At 44.1% G+C, this 23,290-nt stretch overlaps 2 protein-coding genes and 1 long non-coding RNA gene across 3 annotated transcripts in view; 1 reads left to right on the forward strand and 2 right to left on the reverse strand.

Moving 5' to 3' along the window:
- Positions 1-11,541, forward strand: part of LOC135107971 (egalitarian protein homolog) — a 59,530-nt gene extending 47,989 nt beyond the window's left edge. Inside the window, exons 3-8 of the mRNA XM_064018467.1 lie at positions 3,536-3,616; positions 4,580-4,699; positions 6,545-6,669; positions 7,322-7,519; positions 9,770-9,862; positions 10,372-11,541. Of these exons, the coding sequence (XP_063874537.1) occupies positions 3,536-3,616; positions 4,580-4,699; positions 6,545-6,669; positions 7,322-7,519; positions 9,770-9,862; positions 10,372-10,930 (1,176 nt within the window). The 3' untranslated portion in view covers positions 10,931-11,541. The remainder of the gene's footprint in view (positions 1-3,535; positions 3,617-4,579; positions 4,700-6,544; positions 6,670-7,321; positions 7,520-9,769; positions 9,863-10,371) is intronic.
- Positions 8,157-8,747, reverse strand: LOC135107973 (uncharacterized). The gene is made up of 2 exons (XR_010272076.1): positions 8,611-8,747; positions 8,157-8,366 (listed from the first exon to the last, which is right to left on the reverse strand). It is a non-coding gene; the product is annotated as an uncharacterized LOC135107973 (long non-coding RNA).
- Positions 11,542-15,694: 4,153 nt separating the features above from the next.
- Positions 15,695-23,290, reverse strand: part of LOC135107970 (SH3 and multiple ankyrin repeat domains protein 1-like) — a 51,141-nt gene continuing 43,545 nt past the window's right edge. Inside the window, exons 3-11 of the mRNA XM_064018466.1 lie at positions 22,240-22,688; positions 21,888-21,960; positions 20,154-21,661; positions 19,797-19,962; positions 19,443-19,514; positions 18,319-19,170; positions 17,749-17,892; positions 17,089-17,248; positions 15,695-16,601 (exon numbers count right to left, since the gene is read on the reverse strand). Of these exons, the coding sequence (XP_063874536.1) occupies positions 16,357-16,601; positions 17,089-17,248; positions 17,749-17,892; positions 18,319-19,170; positions 19,443-19,514; positions 19,797-19,962; positions 20,154-21,661; positions 21,888-21,960; positions 22,240-22,688 (3,669 nt within the window). The 3' untranslated portion in view covers positions 15,695-16,356. The remainder of the gene's footprint in view (positions 16,602-17,088; positions 17,249-17,748; positions 17,893-18,318; positions 19,171-19,442; positions 19,515-19,796; positions 19,963-20,153; positions 21,662-21,887; positions 21,961-22,239; positions 22,689-23,290) is intronic.

Here is a 23,290-nt window from a genome sequence, read left to right on the forward strand (position 1 = left end):
TCAACCCGAGGTCATAAAGATGAAAAGGTTTTCGCTCACAATGATTGACACACACACACACACACACACACACACACACACACACACACACACACACACACACACACACACACACACACACACACACACACACGACAGGACACGTAAATGGAAAATGCATATACATCATGTGCCTTTACACACACACACACACACACACACACACACACACACACACACACACACACACACACACACACACACACACACACACACACACACACGTTCATTCATATGCTTCCCATCCTCCCCCTGGAACTTGTTAATGGAATCAGATGCAGAATGTGAGCAACGAGAGAGAGAGAGAGAGAGAGAGAGAGAGAGAGAGAGAGAGAGAGAGAGAGAGAGGTGAGAGAGAGAGAGAGAGTTTTGCTCGAGGCTATTGTGCTTTGTATTCGAAAAGCAGGAGAAATTTTCTATTTTTATTATTATTATTATTATTATTATATATTATTATTATTATTATTATTATTATTATTATTAGTAGTAGTAGTAGTAGTAGTAGTAGTAGTAACATAAGTGTGTGTGTTTGGGAGTATATTTCATTTATTTGTGAGTGTGCGTGTGTTTGAGTGAGAGAGAGAGAGAGAGAGAGAGAGAGAGAGAGAGAGAGAGAGAGAGAGAGAGAGAGAGAGAGTCGCGGTGTCCCAGTATTGATTATGCAACTCGGCCAGGTAAGACTTGCCAGGTAGATACCGAAGTGAGGGGCGTGAAGGCACAGGTAAGGAGGATGGGTGGGCGGGGAGAGTAAGAGGGAGAGGTGAGAGTAAGGAGGGGGCGGGGAGGGGGCGGCGCAGATACGAACAGACGGGAGAGTGAAAGAGGCGTGAGAGAGGCGGCAATAAATCTGTTTAATTAGTGTGTGTGTGTGTGTGTGTGTGTGTGTGTGTGTGTGTGTGTGTGTGTGTGTGTGTGTGTGTGTGTGTGTGTGTGTGTGATATGAAACGTAATGACAGTGTTTAGATCCTGCTCTGAAGTATTTAATTAAAAGACGAACATACGAACGAGCGTGAGTGTTTGGGGTGTTTGATGCGTGTCTGTTTATGGATAGGCCTTTTGAGAGAGAGAGAGAGAGAGAGAGAGAGAGAGAGAGAGAGAGAGAGAGAGAGAGAGAGAGAGAGAGAGAGAGAGAATTACCTTTTACGCCTGAGGGACAGTAGAGCATTTGACCCCAGACTCATCATGACCTTGAATCTCCTCCTCCTCCTCCTCCTCCTCCTCCTCCTCCTCCTCCTCCTCCTCCTCCTCCTCCTCCTCCTCGCCACCTTCTACACTTTCAGTTTGTAACTCTTGGATAATTGTATTCCTTTATCTTGTTTCTCTTCTCCTCCTGTGTGTGTGTGTGTGTGTGTGTGTGTGTGTGTGTGTGTGTGTGTGTGTGTGTGTGTTTCTAGAATGAATGGGAAATATTTTGTTGCTCCTGTCTCATTTTTCTTCCTTTTCTCCTCCTCCTCCTCCTCCTCCTCCTCCTCCTTTTCCGGCTGCTGCTGCTATCCTGCGGTTGCCCCCACTTGTATCTTGTGTGACCGCCATTTTTTTCTCTCTCCCTCTTTTTCTCTCCCTCTCTCCAACGCTCGTACATGAACCAGTTTCCTCCTCTCTCCTCCTCCTCCTACTCCACTTCCCCTTTCTCCGTCTGCACAAGCACTTTTCCTTTTGCCTCTCCCTTTCTCCTCTTGTTTTTTTTTCTTCCTCCTCTTGAATTATTGCTACCCATTGCAAGGTTCCTGCCGTACAGACCACGCAAACACCTGTCTTAGGTAAGCGTGCATCCGGTTCCGCTACTAATTTAATCGTTTTTCACCATATCGGAGTGTCTCATCGAAGAGCAGGAGAAGGAGGTTGTGCTGGCGTGGTGGCGGTGATGATGGTGTTGTCCTTTCGTCTGGGATGCTGTCTGGTGGAGTGGTGGTGTGATAGGGGAGGGTAGTGGATGTGGGTGTGGGGTCTTGGTGGGGTCGTGGTGGGGGTTTGTTGGGGGAGGGCGGCATGCTGGCTGGCTGGCTGTCTAGTTTGCTGGAGGCGTGTCCCCCACCACCACACTACCTCCACTTCACCACATCCATTGCCTACATGTCCTCTCTCCACCCACGCCACTCTCACTGTCCTCATCACCAGGGAGAGAGAGAGAGAGAGAGAGAGAGAGAGAGAGAGAGAGAGAGAGAGAGATTTCTTAGTGCTGCGGGATCATTATTTGTCTTACTGTGTGTGTGTGTGTGTGTGTGTGTGTGTGTGTGTGTGTGTGTGTGTGTGTGTGTGTGTGTGTGTGTGTGTGTCGCTTTCACCAACATATCTCCTCTTACTGAGCTGCGAAGATGGAGACTCGTGGGAGATTCCTTTAGGCAGGCCGTGTGTGTGTGTGTGTGTGTGTGTGTGTGTGTGTGTGTGTGTGTTTGTGTAAGAGCAAGAAGAGAAAGGGTGTGAGTGAACCTCTTTCTTACGCATTATTCGCACTCTTCCTCCTCCTCCTCCTCCTCCTCCTCCAGATCGCAATTCAGACCTACACCCAACACTCATGAATAGTGTATAAGTGGGCAGTGAGGTGAGGCAGGGGAAGAGGGAGGGTGAGTTGAATTGAGGGAGAGTGTACGCGTCCCTCTCCCTCTCTCTCACCCTCTCTCCACGCGCTGGGTACATCCGGATTCGAACCTTGGACACTTCCATCACGGTGCGCATGCTGAATGATGCACACCAGCTAGCCATATTTCTATTTTCTATTTTCTTTTTAGTCTCCCATCCGTACACGTCCCTCGTTTTCTATTTGAAGTTTACGGTGTTGATTACTTTTCATCCTATTTGTTTTTATTACTCGTGTTTTATTTACGATTATCCCTTTTAAGTCCCTGGTGTCGTTTATCCTCCTGCCTTTGTTTTGGTGTAAGTACCTGCGTGGCTTTACACACACACACACACACACACACACACACACACACACAGGTAACACGGAGTACTTGGCTACCCATCCCTGGCCAGGTGACCCGTGAGACTCGCCTTGAACACCTGAAGGAAATGTCTTAAATGTCTTGCCGTGACTCAGGTGTGTCAGGAATGGCAGAGGCTGGCTATCTCTCTCTCAGGTGTGTTAGGGAGCGCTCATGTACAGGTGTGCGGGTTGGGATGGTCTGGGGACGCTGGGAGATGCACAGGAGAAGTTTGGGGCGCGGCAGGACAGTCTGGTAGGGTTGGGCGGGGAAAGTAAGGGTGGGATGAGGCGGTGAGGGGGTGAGGGGGTTGGGGGGGAGGGAAGGAGATGGGTGGGATGGGGCGGGGCGGGGCGGAATGGGAGAACATCCTGGGAAGGTTCTTTATGTCGCACCGTCACGCTGCCTGCCCTGTGTGAGGCAATCCTTCATCCCTGCCTCCTCCTCCTCTTGCTCCTACTCCGACACTTGAATCCTTGCGTTAGTTACATCACTGCTGCCTTTCCGTGTGTGTGTGTGTGTGTGTGTGTGTGTGTGTGTGTGTCGTTGTCTAACAGAGGTGTGTTGCCTTGCAGGTTGCTCACGACTGCCGGGGTGACGCTGGCGCCCTCTACCACCAGTTCGGAGTCACCCTTCGGCACGTCTTCGATACACAGGTTAGTCCACAGGGAGGGATGTCCGCTGCCCAACTTTGTCCCTGGCTCTGGTCATCTCTGTCCTCTCCCACCTTGAATACACATACGGATTAATGGATGAGGTAATACCAGTATGGAGCACAGACCATTTTTATTCATTCTGTTGTGGTGCCGCGGGGTTCTTTGTTTCATTCAGGTTCCTGTGGTCACCGCCAGGACATCCGGACTCTGTTGATCTCACCCAAGCTCGGATTTCTTTACCTTCCCTCGTATTTTCATCTCTGGAAATGCCATTCACTTGACTTTTGCTCCTCTCTCTTTTCTCTCTAAATTTGCCACGTCATCCATGGCATATCTCCTTTCCGTATAAGAAGGGAAAATGCAAAGCTGCTTTCCTGCCAGTCTTGTGTTGCGTAACTGCGTGAGGTGGGCAGAGGGCAAGACTGGCCGGCCAAGGTGCAGCATGGGGGAGGCAGAGGCTTCATGGCCACGACACGCTCAGATGATAAGGAGCGTGTGTGGAGCAGCCACCCATGTGAGAGGTTTAATGATTCAGTAATAACTCGGCAAACAGAAGAGGATGAACGCAGTAAACAAAAGAAGATGGATTCAGTTTCAATCCTTTGTCAATGGCTAATCAGGAAACAAAGGGGGTTGGATTCCTTCAATTTCTTTGTCCACACTTCCACTTATCGTGTGGCAGGGGCACTGAGAGTGAGACAGGAGACTCCTTTCGTCACAGCCAGCTAGTGGGTGACGGGACGCGGTTGATAAGGACATGGACACCAGTAAAGGAATGACTAGTCCTTGATTGAGTTTCTAAGGAAAAGCTGGGCGTCCACTGCCTAAGTGCTTTCCTCGCAGCAGCAACAGGTAGCTTCAGCTTCATCATACCTAGGAGTTATTACAGACATTGCATTGTTACTCTCTTTGCATCCCCGTCCTGCCTTGTCATGACCAACTAAGCGCACCTTCATCTTGCAGGCGGCGCATGCAGTGTTGCAGCAGCAGGAGACGGGCAAGCCAGTGTACAAAGTCAAGAATGTGTCCCTGAACACACTCTGCCGTTCCTACAACGCCCCTGTTAATCCCCGTAAGGACCAGGTGAGTGCCCGTCCCTCCCCCCCACTGCCTGGTACGCCGCACTACTGGACCTGCCACGTCATACAATCAGTGTGGGTAGTCATGGTGAGGAGCCAGTTAACCTTGTGTAGGTATGAGCTCCCAATCTTAAGTCTGATCAGCTGACAATCGTCTCACAGAATCTGACATCTCATTTCAAATATCTGAGGATTTGGTATAAAAAAAAAAAAAAAAGTAAACAGTAGGTGTGAGAGATAGTATTGATGTAAAATAAGTGTGTCCATCCATGAACTAGGCCAAGTTAGATTGTTTAGATTAATTCAGTGCATCAATTTCACTTCAGGTCTTTTAAATGAATACATCACGATTTGTGGAAAAAAAAAAAAAAACTTTGCCCAGAAATAATTAGTTACTGTCTCAAAACTAGTAGGCTAAGATTATTTCCATAAAACCTGCAGTGGGTGTCATAGGACAAGTAAATCTTTCTGAGGAGCCACTTATATTTGCTGGTGTGTGAAGCAGCATCCCAGCAATGGTAGGGCTGGGGATTAGTGTGTCAGACAGCAGTGGCCAGGCAGCCATGGCAGCTTGTGGTCAGCCTAAAGCCTCTTCTTTCTGTCTTGTTTGTATGCTGCCAAGTTGCCTTCAGTTTCTTATTATTTAACTATTTTTGTGTTCTCTGTACACAGTGTAGGTGAAGAGGTAGTGAGTATGTAGTAAGTTTGTTCACAGCAGTGAAGCCAGAGGGTTTGTGGCAATAGTTTAGTAAGACTTGAGAACTACTCCAAAATAGTTGTCATTATAATGTACTTTTGAGATGGATAGATAGTGTACTTAAGTATCCCTCAAGGTTTTAGCAAGAATTAAACTCACAATAGAATGTTAATCAATAGTTTTTGCTTTTGAAATTTTAGAGCATACTAATTTTTGTGCCAGGTTTTCCTTCATACATCAACAGACACATCATTATGCATCTCAACTTTAAATATATTTAGTGTCCAGTTTAATGTATTTCCCCAGCTATTTGTGTATTCTTTATTTTCTTGTGTAGCTTAGTTGAATGGTGTTGTGGTGGCACAGTGCTGGGGGAGTGGCATGACCAGACTCTGATCCCCAGGGTGGTGATTACTGTCACCCAGCTGCCTGCTGAGTCCCTGGAGTGAGTAGGGGACATAACAAGCCAGAAGGGTTTGTGGGTCAGTCAGTAGTAGTGGTTTTCATTATTAAGAATCCTGGCAATAACATTGAATTAACATGTATGCTGCTCCCCTTTTGAACTGGGAAGCAAAAATTAATTACCAAGTTAATTTGAATTGGCTCTATGAGGTTATGACATTATATGGTGTGGGAGGTGAGTTATTAATCGTAGCCAAATTATTTTATAGCGTTGCAACAGTGAAATGTGCAGGCAGGAGTGAGGCAGGGCTGTGTAATATTCCCCCGGGTTTAATTGATACTGTATGGATGGAATAATTAAAGTGTTGAAATCATGAGTGATGGAAGTAAAATTTACATTATTATTAAATTAATTGGAAATGATTAACAAACTGGTACGCTTATAATTGATACCAATGCTGCGATCGACTCCATGGTTATGGCACAGATGAGACAGTTATGAAAAAATAAGATGAGTGAATGCAAAGGGTGATGATGCATTGTGGTGCTACCAGATAGAAGGTCCTAGTGATGCCTCAAAAAAATGTGTGTAGTAACAAAACTCACAAATTGAGTATGTATGCCATCAAAGATTGGGATTTAACATGCCTCCCCCATCCTCAAGATTGTTCTGTAGGTCCTGAGAAGACACCATTTATTCAGTGAAAGGAAGGGATGTTGCCTGGGACTATTCTGTTGTTTTGTCCACAGATGAAGAATGTGTACCGTCGGGACCAGAGGTTTTGGGCACGCCGGCCGCTCACAGAAGACATGATTATCTACGCTGCCTACGACGTGGTGGCTCTCGTACCCACTGTGTATGATGCAATGAGGAAGTGAGTGCTGCCTTGAGAGTGTTAGGCAGGGAGAGTCTTGCAGTCACTGTACACTCCATCTTGTCAAGATATTATCAACATATTTATTGATTAACCCAAAGTTGTTCAGTGTATCAGTCCAGTGCTAGTGGGGAAAAAGAAAGTCTGTATTGCAGGTACCACTATCCTATGCATCTGTCCAAATAGTTCATCAGTTCATTGAAGAAGAGAAACATTTTGCTTAGAATTATAATGCAATTGTTACTGTATGAAAGATGCTCAGATGAGGAACTTTATTTGTCCATCCCACTGTCTGCTCCATGGGAAACTTTTTCTCCATCCCACTGTCTGCTCTTGGGGAATGTCTTAAGGTAGTCATCATGGAAGCTTCTCAAATTGCTCATCTCTTTACATTAATTTTTCATGCTCCTCCCTGTCTCTCAATTATCCAACAATTCAGTGCTATATTCATTTGATAGGGGTCTTTGTCTTTTATTCACACATTTATACAATTCATGTAAAAGTATTCAGAATTAGCAAGGCATATTTGGTGATATATTGTTTAAATGTTCACCAGAACAAGTTTCCATTCACACACAGGTTAAATATTCACCATATAAGTTTTCATCCACACATATTCAGAGCTATGATAATAAGGGTTGTTGGTTTGCAGGCAGTTGGACCCAGCCCTGATGCCCCTGTTTGAGGAGCTGTGCAGGGAACAGGTTGAAGCCTTAATACAGCCTGAAGAAGTCAAGCAAAAGAAGAAACAACGTAAGATTGAAACAGAAGTGGCAGAGTTGAAGACTAAGCTTGCAACCACTCAGGCCCGCGCCATCGTTCTTTCCAATAGAGAGATCAGACTACTCAGGTCAGTGCTCACACTGTGTGCCTTGCCTTGGGAATGTTCATTAAGAGCATTCTGTGGCATTTTGTGTAGAGGCTTCCATCAGGTGTCTTATGGGTCACTGGGACATTCCTGAACCTTAGTTACATTTATTTGCCTTTTTCTAACGCATTGCATAAGTCTTATGAAAATGTCATCACACACAACTGATATAATCAATAAGCATTCTTTTGAATAATAGAGTAGGAGACCCGAGAATGCTACTATATTTGCCGTTTACTCGTACTTGATAAGCAAGCTCGTGTTGAAAGATCTAGATTGGAAATTCTTAGTTTCCTGGGAAATATTAAAAATATGGTAGCATTCTCAGGTCTCCTCTATTATTCACAAAGCAGCTTATTGATTGTATCAGTCGCGTGTGTGGTGACATTTTCACAAGACTTTTTGCATGAATGTAATTCAGGCTTTGTTCAGTCAGGCCAGTGTCCCAATGACTACTACTCCTTCCTGCTCCCCAAATGTTTACTCACTATAATAACATATAATAATAGCTCTCAGTTCTTGCAAAAGAAAAAGGGGGTCAATACTTTTTTTGTTTCTCAGGCTAAATTTATTTACTTCAAAGAGTCTCCATCTTGGTCAGAAAAATTTTATTAAAAAAAATAAAGCAAACCAATTGGGGAGTCCTTCAAACTCTTATCACATAATGCAGCAGCTCATCCATCACCAGCATCACAGCCAGCCAACGAGTCTAACACACAAGTGACGCTTCAAAGTTTAAAATAGTAGTAACCTTGGACAAAATTTTCTCCAATGGTGGCAGCAGCAGATATGAAATTAACCAGTATTCACAGTAGTCCCAGTATCAAGCCTATGGAGGAGAAAAGAAATTCGTCAATGAATAACGGTCTTAAACTGAGTATTATTATTGTTGTTAGGCATCATGGTGTGGAGAGACAAGCCAGAAATCATCAAATTTCATTTTAAAATTACACAAAGCAAGCAAAAGTACAAATTGAACATTTTATGGATTCTGGCTGAGATATTAAACACACCCTTTATTGGGAGCAAGTTATCTGCTTGTCATTCATTGCCCAACACTGAATAAAACATACCTGGTGAGTGGAGTGAATAGAAAATAAGCAGTGAGCAGCAGCACATTAGCACCAAGCTCAGGTGCCATGGCTGAAAGGAGTGGACGGTGACACCAATTTTGAAACCATCAGTGCAAGTCAGTCATCAGCACACACACACATCAAGGTCACCCAAGATGAGAAGCAAAGTAAAGTAGTTAAAAGTAAATTTCAGTATTTCCTGACATACATTTTTCAAAACAGATCTTGAAAAATGACATGTGAAATTAGTCATGCAGTGATAGTGAATCTCATTGCAGAATGGGGAAGGTCTTCCCTTGGAAGAGTACTTTATATGCAACAGGACATTGATGGCTGGTATTTGCCAGAAACAGTTCTAATAATTACATATTGTTAGATTAGCTGCATGTTTTGAGAATGTGAGTACCATGACCCCATACCTACCATGTTCTTGCAGGTGATACCACATGGTGAACTCATTACTATACTAATAATGAATGTATAGCAGCAGCAGTAAGAGACGGTTTACGTGTAGAATAGCAAGCAACTCTTGCTCACAAGTCATTCCCCCAAGGACTGCCTGCTGCCTCACACCATTCTGTGGGAAAATTCAAATACAAATTAGGAACGTCTTTGACTCTGGGAAATACGACAAAATTGTAACATGGTTAATTTTTTATAAAACCAATTTCTCGAGCTAGACACTGTCAGCCACAATGCATTATTGAAGGCTGACTTAGGCATCATTGACATTGAGATGCCTATTAGTTGCAACTTAGCAAAGATGTCTTCAATTGCTCCAATCCTGTACTTCATTCTTACTCTGATGTTCTTTCTCACTCTCCCTCTCTCCCTATAAAATATATGATCCTTTTTTCTCACTCTCCCTCTCTCCTTACAAAATATATGGTCCTTTCTCTTTCACTATCCCTTCCTCCTTATAAAATACTATAAAATATACTATCAGTTCTGTTTTACTTTAACTATGCACTAGAATATATTGAAAAAGGATGTCACCATGATAACTAGTGATTCTTAAAATACCATGATAACTAGTGATACTTAAAACAAAATGAACAAATTCTTCACTATCTCGCAAGGTAAACTATAGATCATACATGCATATATCTCAAGAAACTACCAAAATCCTTAAAGAAACTAACACTTGGCATCCCCACAGGTATCTTGAGCTGAGCGATGAGGAGCGGGAGAAGCTGGAAGGCTCGTACAAAGTCGCTAAGAAGCTGGAACGCCTGCAGAGTAAAAAGGAAAGGTAACTCCCACTTGGTCAGGTTGTTTGAAGGCTTTTATTTTGTATTTTATTTATTTATTTTTTTTAATCCTTTCACTTGTACAGGTTAGAACATGTGTACTTGCAATGCATTGAATTTGTTAGTGCCTTAGAATTTTGCAACTGCTGAGGTATGCAATTATGTACAGGTTAGAATATGTGTACTTGCAATGCTCTGAATTTGTTAGTGCCTTAGAATTTTGCTACTGCTGAGGTATGCAATTATGCAAATGAAGTAACTGATGAGTATGCAATTATGCAAATGAAGGAAGATTACTTATTAGGATTTAGGATAATTTTCAAAATGAGGATTATTTACACGTTTCAAAATGAGGATTCTTTACACGTTTGAGTTAAAACTAGCAATGATTGAGAATTCTCAAGTTGGTTAGGGAGAAGAAACCCTACCTCCATGTGGGACAAGACTTTAGTAGTCCATGGTTCTTGTCCATCCCTCTCTGGCTCACTTGGTAATCACTCTGCTCCAACAGGGACGAATCTCCAGACAAGAACGGGGAAGATGAGGATGACAACAGTGATGATGATGACGACGATGACCGAGAGGGCATGGAGGACGCCGAGTTCCCCAGCTTGAGCAGTGTGGGATCTGGAGGCTCAGGGGGCTCTGGTGGAGGCCTGCTGTCCCCACGCTGCAATGGTGAGGCTGAGGGGGATGGGTATGGGGGCTCCCCATCCCTCACCACCAGCATGAATATGGTGGATCAGGTGCTGAGCAATGAGGCCATGGATCGCCTGGAGAAGATTGACCGCTTGGAGGCCATCCTGGCGGCCGCCACTCAGGGCTCTGGGGCGTCCTCGCCTGCAGCACCCAGCAGCATTAGCCCACCAGCCCCCTGCTGCTGCCCGTGCCATGGGACTGCCCCCTCCTCCTCCCCTCACACCGTGCCGCAGCACCAGCACGGAGGTGCCTCCCCTCAGTCCTCTGCCAGCAGGGCTGACACTGGGTGTCAGACTCTCAGCACCGGCGACATTGTGATCACCAAAGTGTTCTTCCCAGATAGTCCTGATAATACAAAGGAAAAGAAGTGATGTGTACAGTGTGTGTATATAATTTTGTATATTTTTAATTATTCGTAAGTGTGGCAGCGGCCACAGTGTGATAGTTAGACGGTGCCGTGTGCAGGCGCCTGTGATAGTGGCCCTTGGGCTCACGCAGCTAGTTAGGGCACCTGGCCTGCCTCGGTTATTTTTAGAACGAGACTGGCGTCTTACACTTGGTACCAGAAATGTCGCGTCTTGTCTAAAACCTTTTAACTGGTAAGTCTCCTAACCACCAGGTACTCTGGTGCCAGACTAACTCAAGCTTTAATGCCCAACACAAGTACATTACCAAAGTCTTTTTATCATTTTCCAGGTACTTATTTTGCCAGATAGCCTTTTTAATCTCTTGTTATTAGACAATATACAGTAAATTCAGCTTACTTCTGTGCTGAAGTATTGCTAGAGTTGGGATGCTTATAGGGTTGGGAACATATCAATATATGCCTTCTTAGGTATATTAGGTTTATTTTGACTAACTCAATGGTATTTCTTCAGAAATACACTCATCATTGAGACGAGCAGGTGAGGCCAGGTAAGACAATGACTTACCTGAAGAATTAAGCCTTCACTGCTAACAGTAATAAATCTTTGTTGAGTTACTTGTATTTCTTTGAGAAAAGTTCCTTGTGTATAAATAAACTCTTTCCTGGTCAATTCATATGTCAAAGTAGGTGTTGCTAATGGTAAGCAGACACTTAAGACCTGGCTACTTCACACACTAACATTTCATGCAGCAACACCTTTCATTTGAAGCAATGTTAATATAAGATTGAACCCAGTGAGGTATACAAATACAGTATTTCTAATGCGTGATATAGGAATAGCAAATAATGCACTTCATAATATGAGGAGCATGTTGACAAACAGGAAGCTATCAATACAGAAAAAAGTTTGATCAAATCCCATTTGTGGTCATTGTCAGTGGAGATAGTAAAAAGATTAGAAAACCCATTTGTGGTCATTGTCAATGGAGATGGTAGAGATAAGAAGTGATGGAGATGTGGTTGTGGAGGAGGATGATACCATGGATGGCAAGAATGATGAATGAAGCAGTACTGGAGATGGTGGGGAGAGGAGGAAGTTGATGAGGGTGGCAAGAGGAAGACAGCCGAGGTTTTTTAGCCATGTAATGAGGAGAAAAGGGCTGGAGGATCTGATCATGCCCCAGATTTTTAAATGTGGTGTTAGTAGTTACTAATACCAATGTAGCTGATTCTTAGTGCGTTTTGTTTCCTTAAACCTTGGTGTTAGTGTCAACTCGTTGGAGATGCCAAAGGTCCCTTAAATAATTCCTGGTGTCCCCCACCCCTCCCCAACAAGAAACACCAAGGATATTCACAATTCATGTGTGATTGAAAGTTATGTTTAAAATATGATACATCAATATACTCATGTGTTAAAGGAAAATAGTATCCATCCTTGTAAGCAAGAGATTAATTTATAAATGCATGTATTCAGGCACCTTTACCCATGTGAGTTATGGTTTTGTTTACCTCATGCAGATCACCTGCCAGATTGAAAGAGCTGTCAATTTCCATCACCTCTCCAAGATTTACATCTTCACATAATTGCAACCTTCACATAATTGCAACATTGAAGTGTTTTTCAATGCATAAAACATTAAATTATAGTTATTCTTAGTCAGAAACCTATTATATGCTCTAACTGGGCTTTATCAAGCTTGGGCTAACAAACACCATTACCTAATAGTTAGAAAAAATTGTATTTAATTGTATATAGCACATATTGAAAGAGTGAAATTTTGAACTGGATAAGCAAATGAAAAGAGTATATATGCTACAGGCATAGGAGACTGTAGGCTCCCTGGTGGCTGGCAAGTTGGTGCTACATATCATCACTTTCAATATGAAGCCACTATGGTAATATTCTAGAGACCGTTCTCCTCGTTATTACTGATAGTTCTAGTTCCATTCTTTTGAAGACATCTGAATAGTGCTTGGGAGTTAAAGGGGGGTGCTGGCATTCCCCCCCTCTGCTATGTTTTACATTTATTCAAATGTCTGGGAAAGAATGGAACTAAAACAACCAATAATAATTGTTGGAAAGGAGACTACAATATTACCACCACTTTTTCCAGATTGATTGATACTCTTGTCAATTAACCTCCTAATCACAAGCAGGAGACTCTAACCTGATTCCAAACTAACTACAGTAGTTGTCAACTAAGAAACATTTCTAATATAGTTTTGAAAACTTGGAAAACTTTCAGTGCATGTATTTGCAGCATATCTATAACTCCTTGATCTTGTGCATCAAGCTGAGGACATGAGGGTTCCCAGAGTTGTTCCCAGGGAATGGCAAAATTCGTTCACATGCCTCTCTGAGGAGAGGCTCTCACCTGCTGGTACACTTAAACAACTTGACATTAGAAAATGTACAGCCCCAACTACAAATAGGAAAATTATATATATCATTAAAAGTGATGGCAAGCTCTGCATGTATTATTTTCAAGGTATTTTCTCTATACCTTAGCAGTGTCATATTCTTTTTCAAGACTGCTTATGGTTTGGCCGTAGCTAACCATGGATGCTAGATCCGGATTTCGGGTCCCTTGACCCTTCTTCAGTAGCTGGTGGTTGTCCTCTGCGGTGAGAGCTACTGAAGAAGGGTCAAGGGACCCGAAATCCGGATCCAGCATCCATGGTTAGCTACGGCCAAACAATAAGCAGTCTTGAAAAAGAATACAAGACACTGCTATGGTATAGAGAATATACCTTGAAAATAATAAATGCAGAGCTTGCCATCACCTTTAATGAAACATGCTTGAGAGAAAATCTGCCCATTTATACCCTTTATATATATATATATATATATATATATATATATATATATATATATATATATATATATATATATATATATATATATATATATATATATATATGTGTGTGTGTGTGTGTGTGTGTGTGTGTGTGTGTGTGTGTGTGTGTGTGAATACACTGTTCAATGTAGACTGTTTAGGCAGGAAAACTAAAGCACTGGTCAGCTGATTGCTTTGGCAGGCACTGAGACACTTCAGCAAAGAGTGGTGTTGGTGTTGGGTTCTAACACCACGTCGTGTCTCCTTCCCCGAGTTTAAAACACGCATTTGCAAAGTTAGTAAAAGATAAGATGTGGGGCTTGTTGGTGGGATTTACTAACACCAACATTTAAAAAATCGGGCCTATGAGTGATGGAGGGAGGCAGAGGAAGACGGGCGCCGAGAATTAAATGCATGGAGGGATTACTGAAGCTTGCATGGGGAGGAAAGACAGGCAGGCGGTTCATTAAAGCTGTAAGAGACAGATAAAGATGGTTGCCGACGTCCTGGAGGATATGGCACAGCGGTAAGGTAAGGTATGCAGGACAATGTTCTTTTGGTTATTAAAAAAGAAAATGTGTAAGTGTTGTCTTGTTTCTTGCATCTACCCAAGAGAATTACTTCATTGTACACATATCCCTTATCTATTTCTAAAACTATTTCAGTCCCATTACAATTGTACCATTAATTTTCTAAGCAGAGCTTTGATAAAACTTACTTCAATAACGGCCTCCTTTCCCTCTTCGTTTCTCACCTTCAAATAATTGTAATTAATTTTCTTCCTACCGATATTTCAGAAGTCATTTACAACCAGGTACAATAGGTACTCAGTACCCCAATAACACCATGATGTACGAACATTTATTAATGACCGACTCATCATTTACACAATCACCTTCACTCACAGCACCGCAACAAAATATTTCCACAAACATAAATTACCACGAAAGACTGACACCTGCACGTGCGGGTGTTTGAACCTTGTGATGGTATAACAAGGCAACAGGTATTCAATTTGTAATTATTTGGACTAACTTTTTCACATTCACTTTACATGAATTCAATAAATAACAGGTTTCTATAATTCTATACGAGTCACAAACATCCGAAGGTCTATATATCTGAATTAAAACTAACAAGCACGTAAAATAAATCAAGATAATCACCTCTTAGCTACACAACTAATTCCAATACAATGCGTCTTCACTGACTTACCTGAGTATTGTGACGTGGGCTGCAGAACGCCGGGATAACGCTTGTGTGCTCAGCTGGTCACCACAAAAAAAAAAAAAAAAAAAAACTGGATACTGGAAAAAAAGCGGCTGCCATCCACATTTACCTGCTGCTCCTCGCCGAGTGGAGAAGTGCGTGTGTGGGTGAGTGGGTTGACGCCGGCTGGTGAACAGAACTGCTAGATATCACCTGAATCTTCAATTTTTACTCTTAATCTATTTTTTGTACACTGAAGGCGTGTTGTTTTACGTTTGATATATCTATAAAATACACGTTAATAGAGAAAATAGTTCGTGATATTGACTTAGGATTCAAAGCAATTATCACAGCGGCTATACGTGTGAGGCAAGTGTTTCGAACGCTGATTCGAACCTCGGAATCACTATGTGGAAGTTCGTGTTATTTTCATCTAAAAATATGAAGTGAACTTGATCAGCGACAAATAAAAGGAATCAGAAATGCACAAAGTGGTACAAAATTACATTTCCGTGACACGTTCAACAAAATCAGTAAAAAAAAAAAAAAAAAAAAAAAATCGAATCACTGTGAAAACACAAGGCAAGGAGGCAACCATTACTCCAATAAGGCATCATTCTGTGATCTAAGTTATTCTATATTAAAAACACATTAATCTCCAATGAATATATTAAAACTCCTTACTCATTGTTAAAAACCATAATTTCTAATATAAATGAAACTTTCTCTAAATGCTGCATGTCTTTAATTCTGACGGTCAGTGACTCAATAAGAGAACTACACTGTTATTCTATCCTAAAAACACTTAACTTTAGTGGACACATTATGAACTCATTTTGCCGTGTCGCTAAAGGCTTTCAAATATATAGAATCTTTAAAATACAAGCTAATATTTCAAATATTTCGGTATGCTAGCATAGCATGAATTAAAACTATCGTGTGTAGTTTCGTTCTAAGGCTAAACGACGGAATTACCGGCGCGACACAGTTAAAGTAAACACCACACAACCCTTAGAGAGACGACCTAAACTCAGTAACAAGAAAAATAAAGAACAGATAGAGTGAGAGACAGGACGGACCACATTAAATATAGTAGAAGAAACCCCTTATCCTAATTTCCCAAGGACATCAACCGACGATAAGGAAGGCACGGAAGAACCAGTAGTTAAAAACACATTACAACTATTTACTGATTAAAAACACTTCGAATAGTGAGACTTAAAACTTCATGACTATTATAACTACGTGCATTGATTTGCGATAAAACCGAAAATAGAAAATATAAACTCTACTTTCAATGCGAATAAAAAAAGTGCAAGACAAGGCACGCGAGGAAGACAAAACACCATTACGTATACAAACTAAACATCAACTTCGCGATAAATCACGAGGGAGAAAACGGAGAGGAGGCGGTGGAGGAAGAGGACTCCTGCTGCAGCGAACTGGACTTCAGGAGAAAGGAGAAGGACCCAAATTGCCCTAGTCTCTTCATCAACTCCTCGTTCCGGCGCTGAAGGGCAATGATGGCTGGGTCTCGCCCCGCCACACCCGCCATACCCACCGCATCGGACCTTACCACTGCCTCACCGCTGGAGAAGCTTTCATCCACTACCACAGACAAGCCAGGACCTGGAGGTGGAGGGCGTGGACACAAAGGCATGAAGGGAATTAAAACAACCAGTACGAATTTACTGTCAGTTTGTTGCAAGGTGGGCGTGGGGGACAAGGGCATGGGGGGAAAAAACCAGGACGCATGTATTGCCAGTTTGTTTCAAGGTGGAGGGTGCGGGAACAAGGGCGTGAGGAAATGGCCATAGACAACCAGTACATAGTTATAATGGTACTGGCCAAGGACAAGAAAGTAAAACAAAATAATAAGTAAATAAATAAATAAATAGATAGATAAAGGCCCATTTGAAGGTACCACTTTCGACTGAGTAATCAAGAATTATTTAAAATTACGTTTGTTTCAAGATTTTTGGAGTGGAGAGAGAGCAGGTTGCTAAGAGTGGGTATTGCAGGACGTGGAATGTTCAAAGTGGATTAAATGACAAGGTAACGATAAGTAATAATTAAAGGTTATTGTGTGGTTATGCGAGTGAGTGGAGCTACTTACTTTGAGTGTGTGAGTGGACTCTTCCTTCCTCACTTGTTTGTACGTCTTGTTCTCTACTTTCCTCCGTCACCTCCCCCTCCTCCTCCTCCTCCTCCTCCTCCTCAATCATTCCCTCACTCTCCTCTATTTCTCCATCCGACCTCTGCTCCCGTTCACAAGACTAAAATAAAATTAAGACAAGAATCAGTAAGTACACAAAACAACAGATCAATCATATCAATGAAAAGGAACCATATCTATTATTACAACATACCTGAATAACAAGTATGTCCAAAACTTTAACACTTTCACTAGAAGCCAAGTAACCCCATAATCACCAATAATTTTTAGACATTTTTGTATTCTAGTCTGTGAAGTACTTTTGTAACTTAAAAGAGACCAAATTAACATCATATTCTTTCAGTTTGTGTCCAAGAAAACCATATTTCAGTGTTCTCAGTGTTAACAAAGAATAACCACTGCGGAAAAGTGAAACGATTAATAAAAATCTTGGGCCGAAATATAAAATTGCAAAAAAATACTAGAAATGATAAAATGAACGGTAAGAGTAACAAAAATAATCTAAACATCCAAAAATTACAAACTAAAATTCAAATGAGGTGTGATTTGAATATACCAATTACGAGAGACCATATAAAGTCAACAAGACCTTCACCTAACCTGGCAAAGTGACGAGGACGAGATGCAGGACGCGCCACACACCAGAGAGGGGAGATGCTGGGCAGGGGGACACTCGCCTGGCTCCCCTCCTGACGACACCAGCAGCTCCCCTTCGGATACACACTGAGAGGTGATGTCTGGAGCCTGCAGGAAGAGAGAGTGGAAAAGAGGTGATGAGGGTACAGAAGATAAAGAGTGAAAGAGTGTTAGAAGAGAGAAGTGTAAAGGTGGTAGGAGTACAGAATAAAAACAGATAAAGGGTTGAGTGTTCAGAGAGATGTGGAAGGAATAGAGGAGAGGTGATAAGAGTATAGATGGATAATTAGGAGGGACGTAGAAAGAAATGAGTAGGGTTGAGAAGATGGTAAGAGGGAGAGGGAATAGAAAGTATGGGTGGAGACAGCGTGAAGAGAAAAAAATGTATACAGAAGGAACGTAATGAATGAGTGAAGAGGATAAAGATAAGAGGAAAACGTACTGAGAGTAGTATTCTAAGAGCAATAGAAGGAATAAAAGGTAACAAAGGAATTCAAAGTAAACTACCTCAAAGAAACCTAACGACACACTCACCTCAGCTAACGACGAGGCAGTCACGTCCAGCGATGAGTGACACACGACGGAGGGTGTTTCAAGTGACGTGACGCTTCGGGCATCCTCACTACCCATGTCCTCTTCACCCACACCTACGCCCTCGTCACCCACACCCACACCCACTGGTCCCCTCGCAATATAGTCCGCTTGAGTGCCCTGAGTAACTAGTGTGACGTAATCTCCTGCAGGGGACCCTTTAGGTCTTTGGGGGGCGTCAGACGGCGAGGGAGTCTTCACGGGCACTACAAGACCCACACCTTCTGACGGAGACGCTGCCGAAGGGGGTGAAGGAGGGCTGACAGGTTGCACTGGGATCTTAACATAGCTAGGGGACTGTTGTGGGGTGCCTTGCGGACTTGGGATCTTCTGAGGCTTGGGCTGGGGGGGCGTTGGGCTTCGTGGTGGTGTCTGTGGGATCAGGGGTGCTGGGGGAGGGGAGGCAGGGGGAGAGGCAGGAGGGGTAGGGACGGGTTCTCTCTGCTCTTCCTTATCTTCTATTGACAGTTGTGGGGTGAGGGGAGACTTGGGTGGGGTGTCCTGCCTCCGTGGGGGTGAAGGGGGCGGGGTTCTTGGTGGTGGAGAGCGGGGAGGTGGTGTGGGTGCAGGAGAGGGATGTATGGGAGGGGAATGTATGGGTGGGGGATGTATAGGTGGGGAATGTATAGGTGAGGGATGTATGGGAGAGGGTTGCATGGGAGGGGATTTGGCGGGTGAGGCAGGGGAGGGGGAGGGTGGAGGGGATGATACGCTTTCCTCACCCCCGCTGGGCATTGTGGGAGGTGATGCTTGTTCTATCTCGGAATTCGAAGCTTCGGCCTGACTGTTCCGAACCTTGAGAGGAAAAAAAAAATATGAAAACACTTATTATGATAATAGTAACGCTAATAATAATAATAATACTCCGTTAATCAAATGTCCTTTCTTTTTCCATCCCACTTTAATAAATGAATCAAATATCAAACCATCTATAGTACTGTTTTATTCATTTGTTGTATAAATCTGTTGGTTCAATCTATCATGTACTACTTGCTTACCTAGTTTATCTACATTTCGTCCTATAACTCTCTCCCTTTCCTCGTCTCACACATCTGTCCTTCACTCACCTCTCTCCGGGCGGCGGCCAACCTCTCGTGCACCAGCTCCGTCAACACCTCCCTCGTCGCCTGCAGCACCCACTGGAGGGAGGCAGATGAGACAGATACAGTGAAGAGAAACATAATAATGACTGGTTTTACGTTCATGCATTTAATACTCAGTTTTCATCTACCTATTTATTTACTATTAATATATCTATTGATCTATTCATTGATGTAGGGGTATGCCTATGAAGTAACGTATTCTATTAACCAAGGAAGATGTACGAGTATTTAAGAGTCAGTTACATATTCCTATCATATAGATTTGCCAAGCTCATGTAATTATGACAACCTGAAAACAAAGTAATTATTTTGACATACCTGAGAATCCACGTCCTGCTCCTTCTCCTCCTGCTTCTCCTCCTCTTCCTCCGCCTCATCGCTGTGCAGTTGACCTTCTGCTGCTGCGTGCTCACCAGACCCCGCGGCCACGGTACCTGCAGGACCTGTACCACTGCGGATCATCCCCTGCAGCCGACCTACCAGCCTGGGGAGGAATGAGATTTTGATGGACATCCACATATTTATTTATTTACATGTTCATTTATTTTGTGTGAGAGGGACCTTATTAAGAAAAAAAAAATAAATAAATAAATAAAAAAGGTCTTTTGGCCAGAATCCTTTAAAAGTCTTAATCATTAGTAATTTCCCAGTCAACATGCAGAAATTGTCCCTCACTTATCCAGGATGCGCTGCCGAAGGTCATGTAGCCGCAGTCTCTCCTCGGCCTCCCGCAGGAAGTGCCCAGCCTGCCCATCGCCGCCCGCATCCTCCTCCAGCTGATCCTCGACCGTTACTTCCTTCCACACCACGTCCGGGAAGTAACCAGGCAGTCTCTCGTCGTCACCGTCTCCTTCAGCCCTTCTTGCTGCGTTGTGCCGTGACTCACTCCTGCTGTGGGGGCGCTGGTTTGCCTCCTTCTTCCCGTCAGGCACAGGTGTTGGGTTGTTCTGTTCTGGGTCTTGTGGGATGCTGCGGTGAGTGTGGCTGCCTTCTTCTCCGGCAGCTGGTAAGGCTTCATCGGGTTTGGCTGGTGGTGGTGGTGGTGGTGGTGATGGTTGTTGTGCAGGTATTTGCTCCTCACCATCTTCTCTTATTTGGCTTTCTCCTCTTACATCATCTTCACCACCCAAACTCCCAGCAATGCTCTCACTACCACCATCACCGCCACCATCTCTACCAGCATCACTATCACCAAGTCCCGCCACTCCTTCACGATTACTCTCAGGCGAGGATTCACCACTGCTTCGATGCGTTATTTGAATCACCACATTCCTCCGCTGGCTTCGCGTGATCTGGTCTCCTACAGGGTCAATGGAGATCCCCGGGAGGTTCTCAACTGTGTTCCCTCGAGGTATATCCACAGAGGCTTGCGTGGATACCTGGAGACTTGGCCTGGGGTCTTTCGTGGTCCTTTCCTGGCGCCGCGGAGGGACTACTTCGGCTGTACCCATTTGAGTATCGCGGCTCTGCATCCCTCCGCGTCCCTCACCTTCCTGCATCCTCTTTTCATCCCGTTTTCTGTTCGTTATGTGCTCGCTGTGACTCCTCTCTTTCGCCACGCCGGGGAACTGGAAGAACAATGGTGGCGGGCGATAGGCGGGGAAGGAGGGGGCGCTGGGCTGATATTGTGATTGACTTGTGGGTTGTGGGGCTTCGTCAGGATGCGGTCTGGAGGCTGGCGGGGTAGTGGGGTGAATCTGAGGCATGGTAGATGGATGAGGTGTGGGTTGAGAGGATGGATGAGGGTGAGACCGATGAGAGGACGGCTGAGTGTGTGGATAAAGAGGTGGACGAGATGGGGGATGCTTCTGAGGATGCGTAGAGGGATGGGATGACGCCTGGGGTTTTGAACGAGGTGGGGAAGGGTGCCTGGGAATTTGTGGGCGTGAAGCAGGCTGTCCTGGGGCTTGTGGGCGTGGAGGAGGCTGTCTTGGAACTTGTGGACGTGGAGGAGGTTGTTTTGGGGCTTGTGGGCGTGAGGGAGGACGAGAACTTGGTCGCTGTGGTCGAGGATGGTCAGAGGGTTGCTTCGGGTGACTAGAATGAGGTGGTGGTGGTCGAGAAGGCTGAGTCGGTTGCTGTGGGCGTGAGGGGGGCGCTGCTCGGGTAGGGTCGGGGTGTGGAGGTCTTGTTCTGCTTGAGGAGGATGGTGGCGCTTCTTTCTCCTCTTTTCCTCGCTTCTCCTGCCAAAGAGAAGGTAGTGAGGCTCCTTCCTTTAAGGTTATTCCTCTTGTTTTACATTTGATGGGTTAACACTATTATTACTACTGCTTTAGCTGCAACAACAACAACAACAACAACAACAACAACAACAACAACAACAACAACAACAACAACTACTACTACTACTACTACTACTACTACTACTACTACTACTACTACTACTACTACTACTACTATACTACTGACCCCGGCCCGCCGTACAGCCTCCCTGAAGTAGCGCTGAACCCTCCTTGAGATGAGAAACTTGTCCTCGTCCAAACTTCGAAGAAAGATGGATGAATAAGAAATCTCAACACATTTATACAGAAAACATTAAGGAATACAATAACCAAAAAAATAAAAAATAAAAAAATAAAAAAATAAAAAAATCAATAATATAACTTTCTTAAACTGATCAAAGAATAAATAAACAATAAAAACTATCCAGATAATTGAAGTAAATAGTATAAAATAGACAAAAAAAAAAAAAGGAATACATTTCAACATTCAAAATACTGAAAATAAAAGAAAATTCAAAAGCAAAACCTTCACCACTTACGTTCCAGCCGCCAAATCCTTCAGGACACTACTTAATGACGGTGGTTTGTAGGACCCAATGTAATCTCCTTCACGCATCCTTCTGAGCTCCTGCCGCGTCTCCGTCATCCAGTCCCCTATGGCCGCCAGTTCCTCCCGTCCCAGCACAGCCCCTTCAGCGCCTCCTTCAGGAACCTCGCGATGTATATCACCCTGGGGAGTGCCACTGGTAGGGGAGGAGTCAGACGAGTCCGAGGAGGAGGAAGAGGAAGTGGTGGAAGAGATGGGTTTCTCAAGGGCGTCTACAGTGCTGGGGTGCCTCTTGGGTGGTACAGGGGCGTCCTTAGGTGGTGGTGGTTTCCTGGGGTGCTCCCGCGGGTGGGCACTACGCCCCTTCGCAGGACTCGGGGCCCATGTTACCCTGCGAGGGCGTGCTGGGGGCTGCTTGCTGGGGACGCCTCTATGGAGTGTCTGTGGAGAGAGAGAGAGAGAGAGAGAGAGAGAGAGAGAGAGAGAGAGAGAGAGAGAGAGAGAGAGAGAGAGAGAGAGAGAGAGAGAGAGAGAGAGAGAGAGAGAGAGAGAGAGAGAGAGAGAGAGAGAGAGAGAATTATAATGTGTGCATGTGTTTATGTTGCTTTCATTTAAATTTTCTCTTTCCGCTAGCACCACCACTGTCGCTCCCGCCTCCCCCGCCGCCGCCATCAGAACAATGGCCGCGAGTTCTGAGAAGAGAGGGTCATTTTGCTAATTAACTGAATGACCTACAGGTGACAAGTGTGTGTGTGTGTGTGTGTGTGTGTGTGTGTGTGTGTGTGTGTGTGTGTGTGTGTGTGTGTGTGTGTGTGTGTGTGTGTGTGTGTGTGTGTGTGTGTGTGTGTGTGTGTGTGTGTGTGTGTACGCTTTTCCCTGTGTTTCCTTTGATCTCCATGCACCCCTTACCTGCCATCTCTCTTCCTCTCCCTTACCAGCCTTCACTTCATCTCTCCTCTTCCTCTGCTCTCTCTAATTCCTCACAATACCTTTCCTCTCAGCTGCAGTATATCAATCAATCGACCATATTTCCTCTTTCCACG

The sequence above is a fragment of the Scylla paramamosain genome, chromosome 16 (assembly GCF_035594125.1).
Source record: "Scylla paramamosain isolate STU-SP2022 chromosome 16, ASM3559412v1, whole genome shotgun sequence".
NCBI lineage: Eukaryota > Metazoa > Arthropoda > Malacostraca > Decapoda > Portunidae > Scylla > Scylla paramamosain.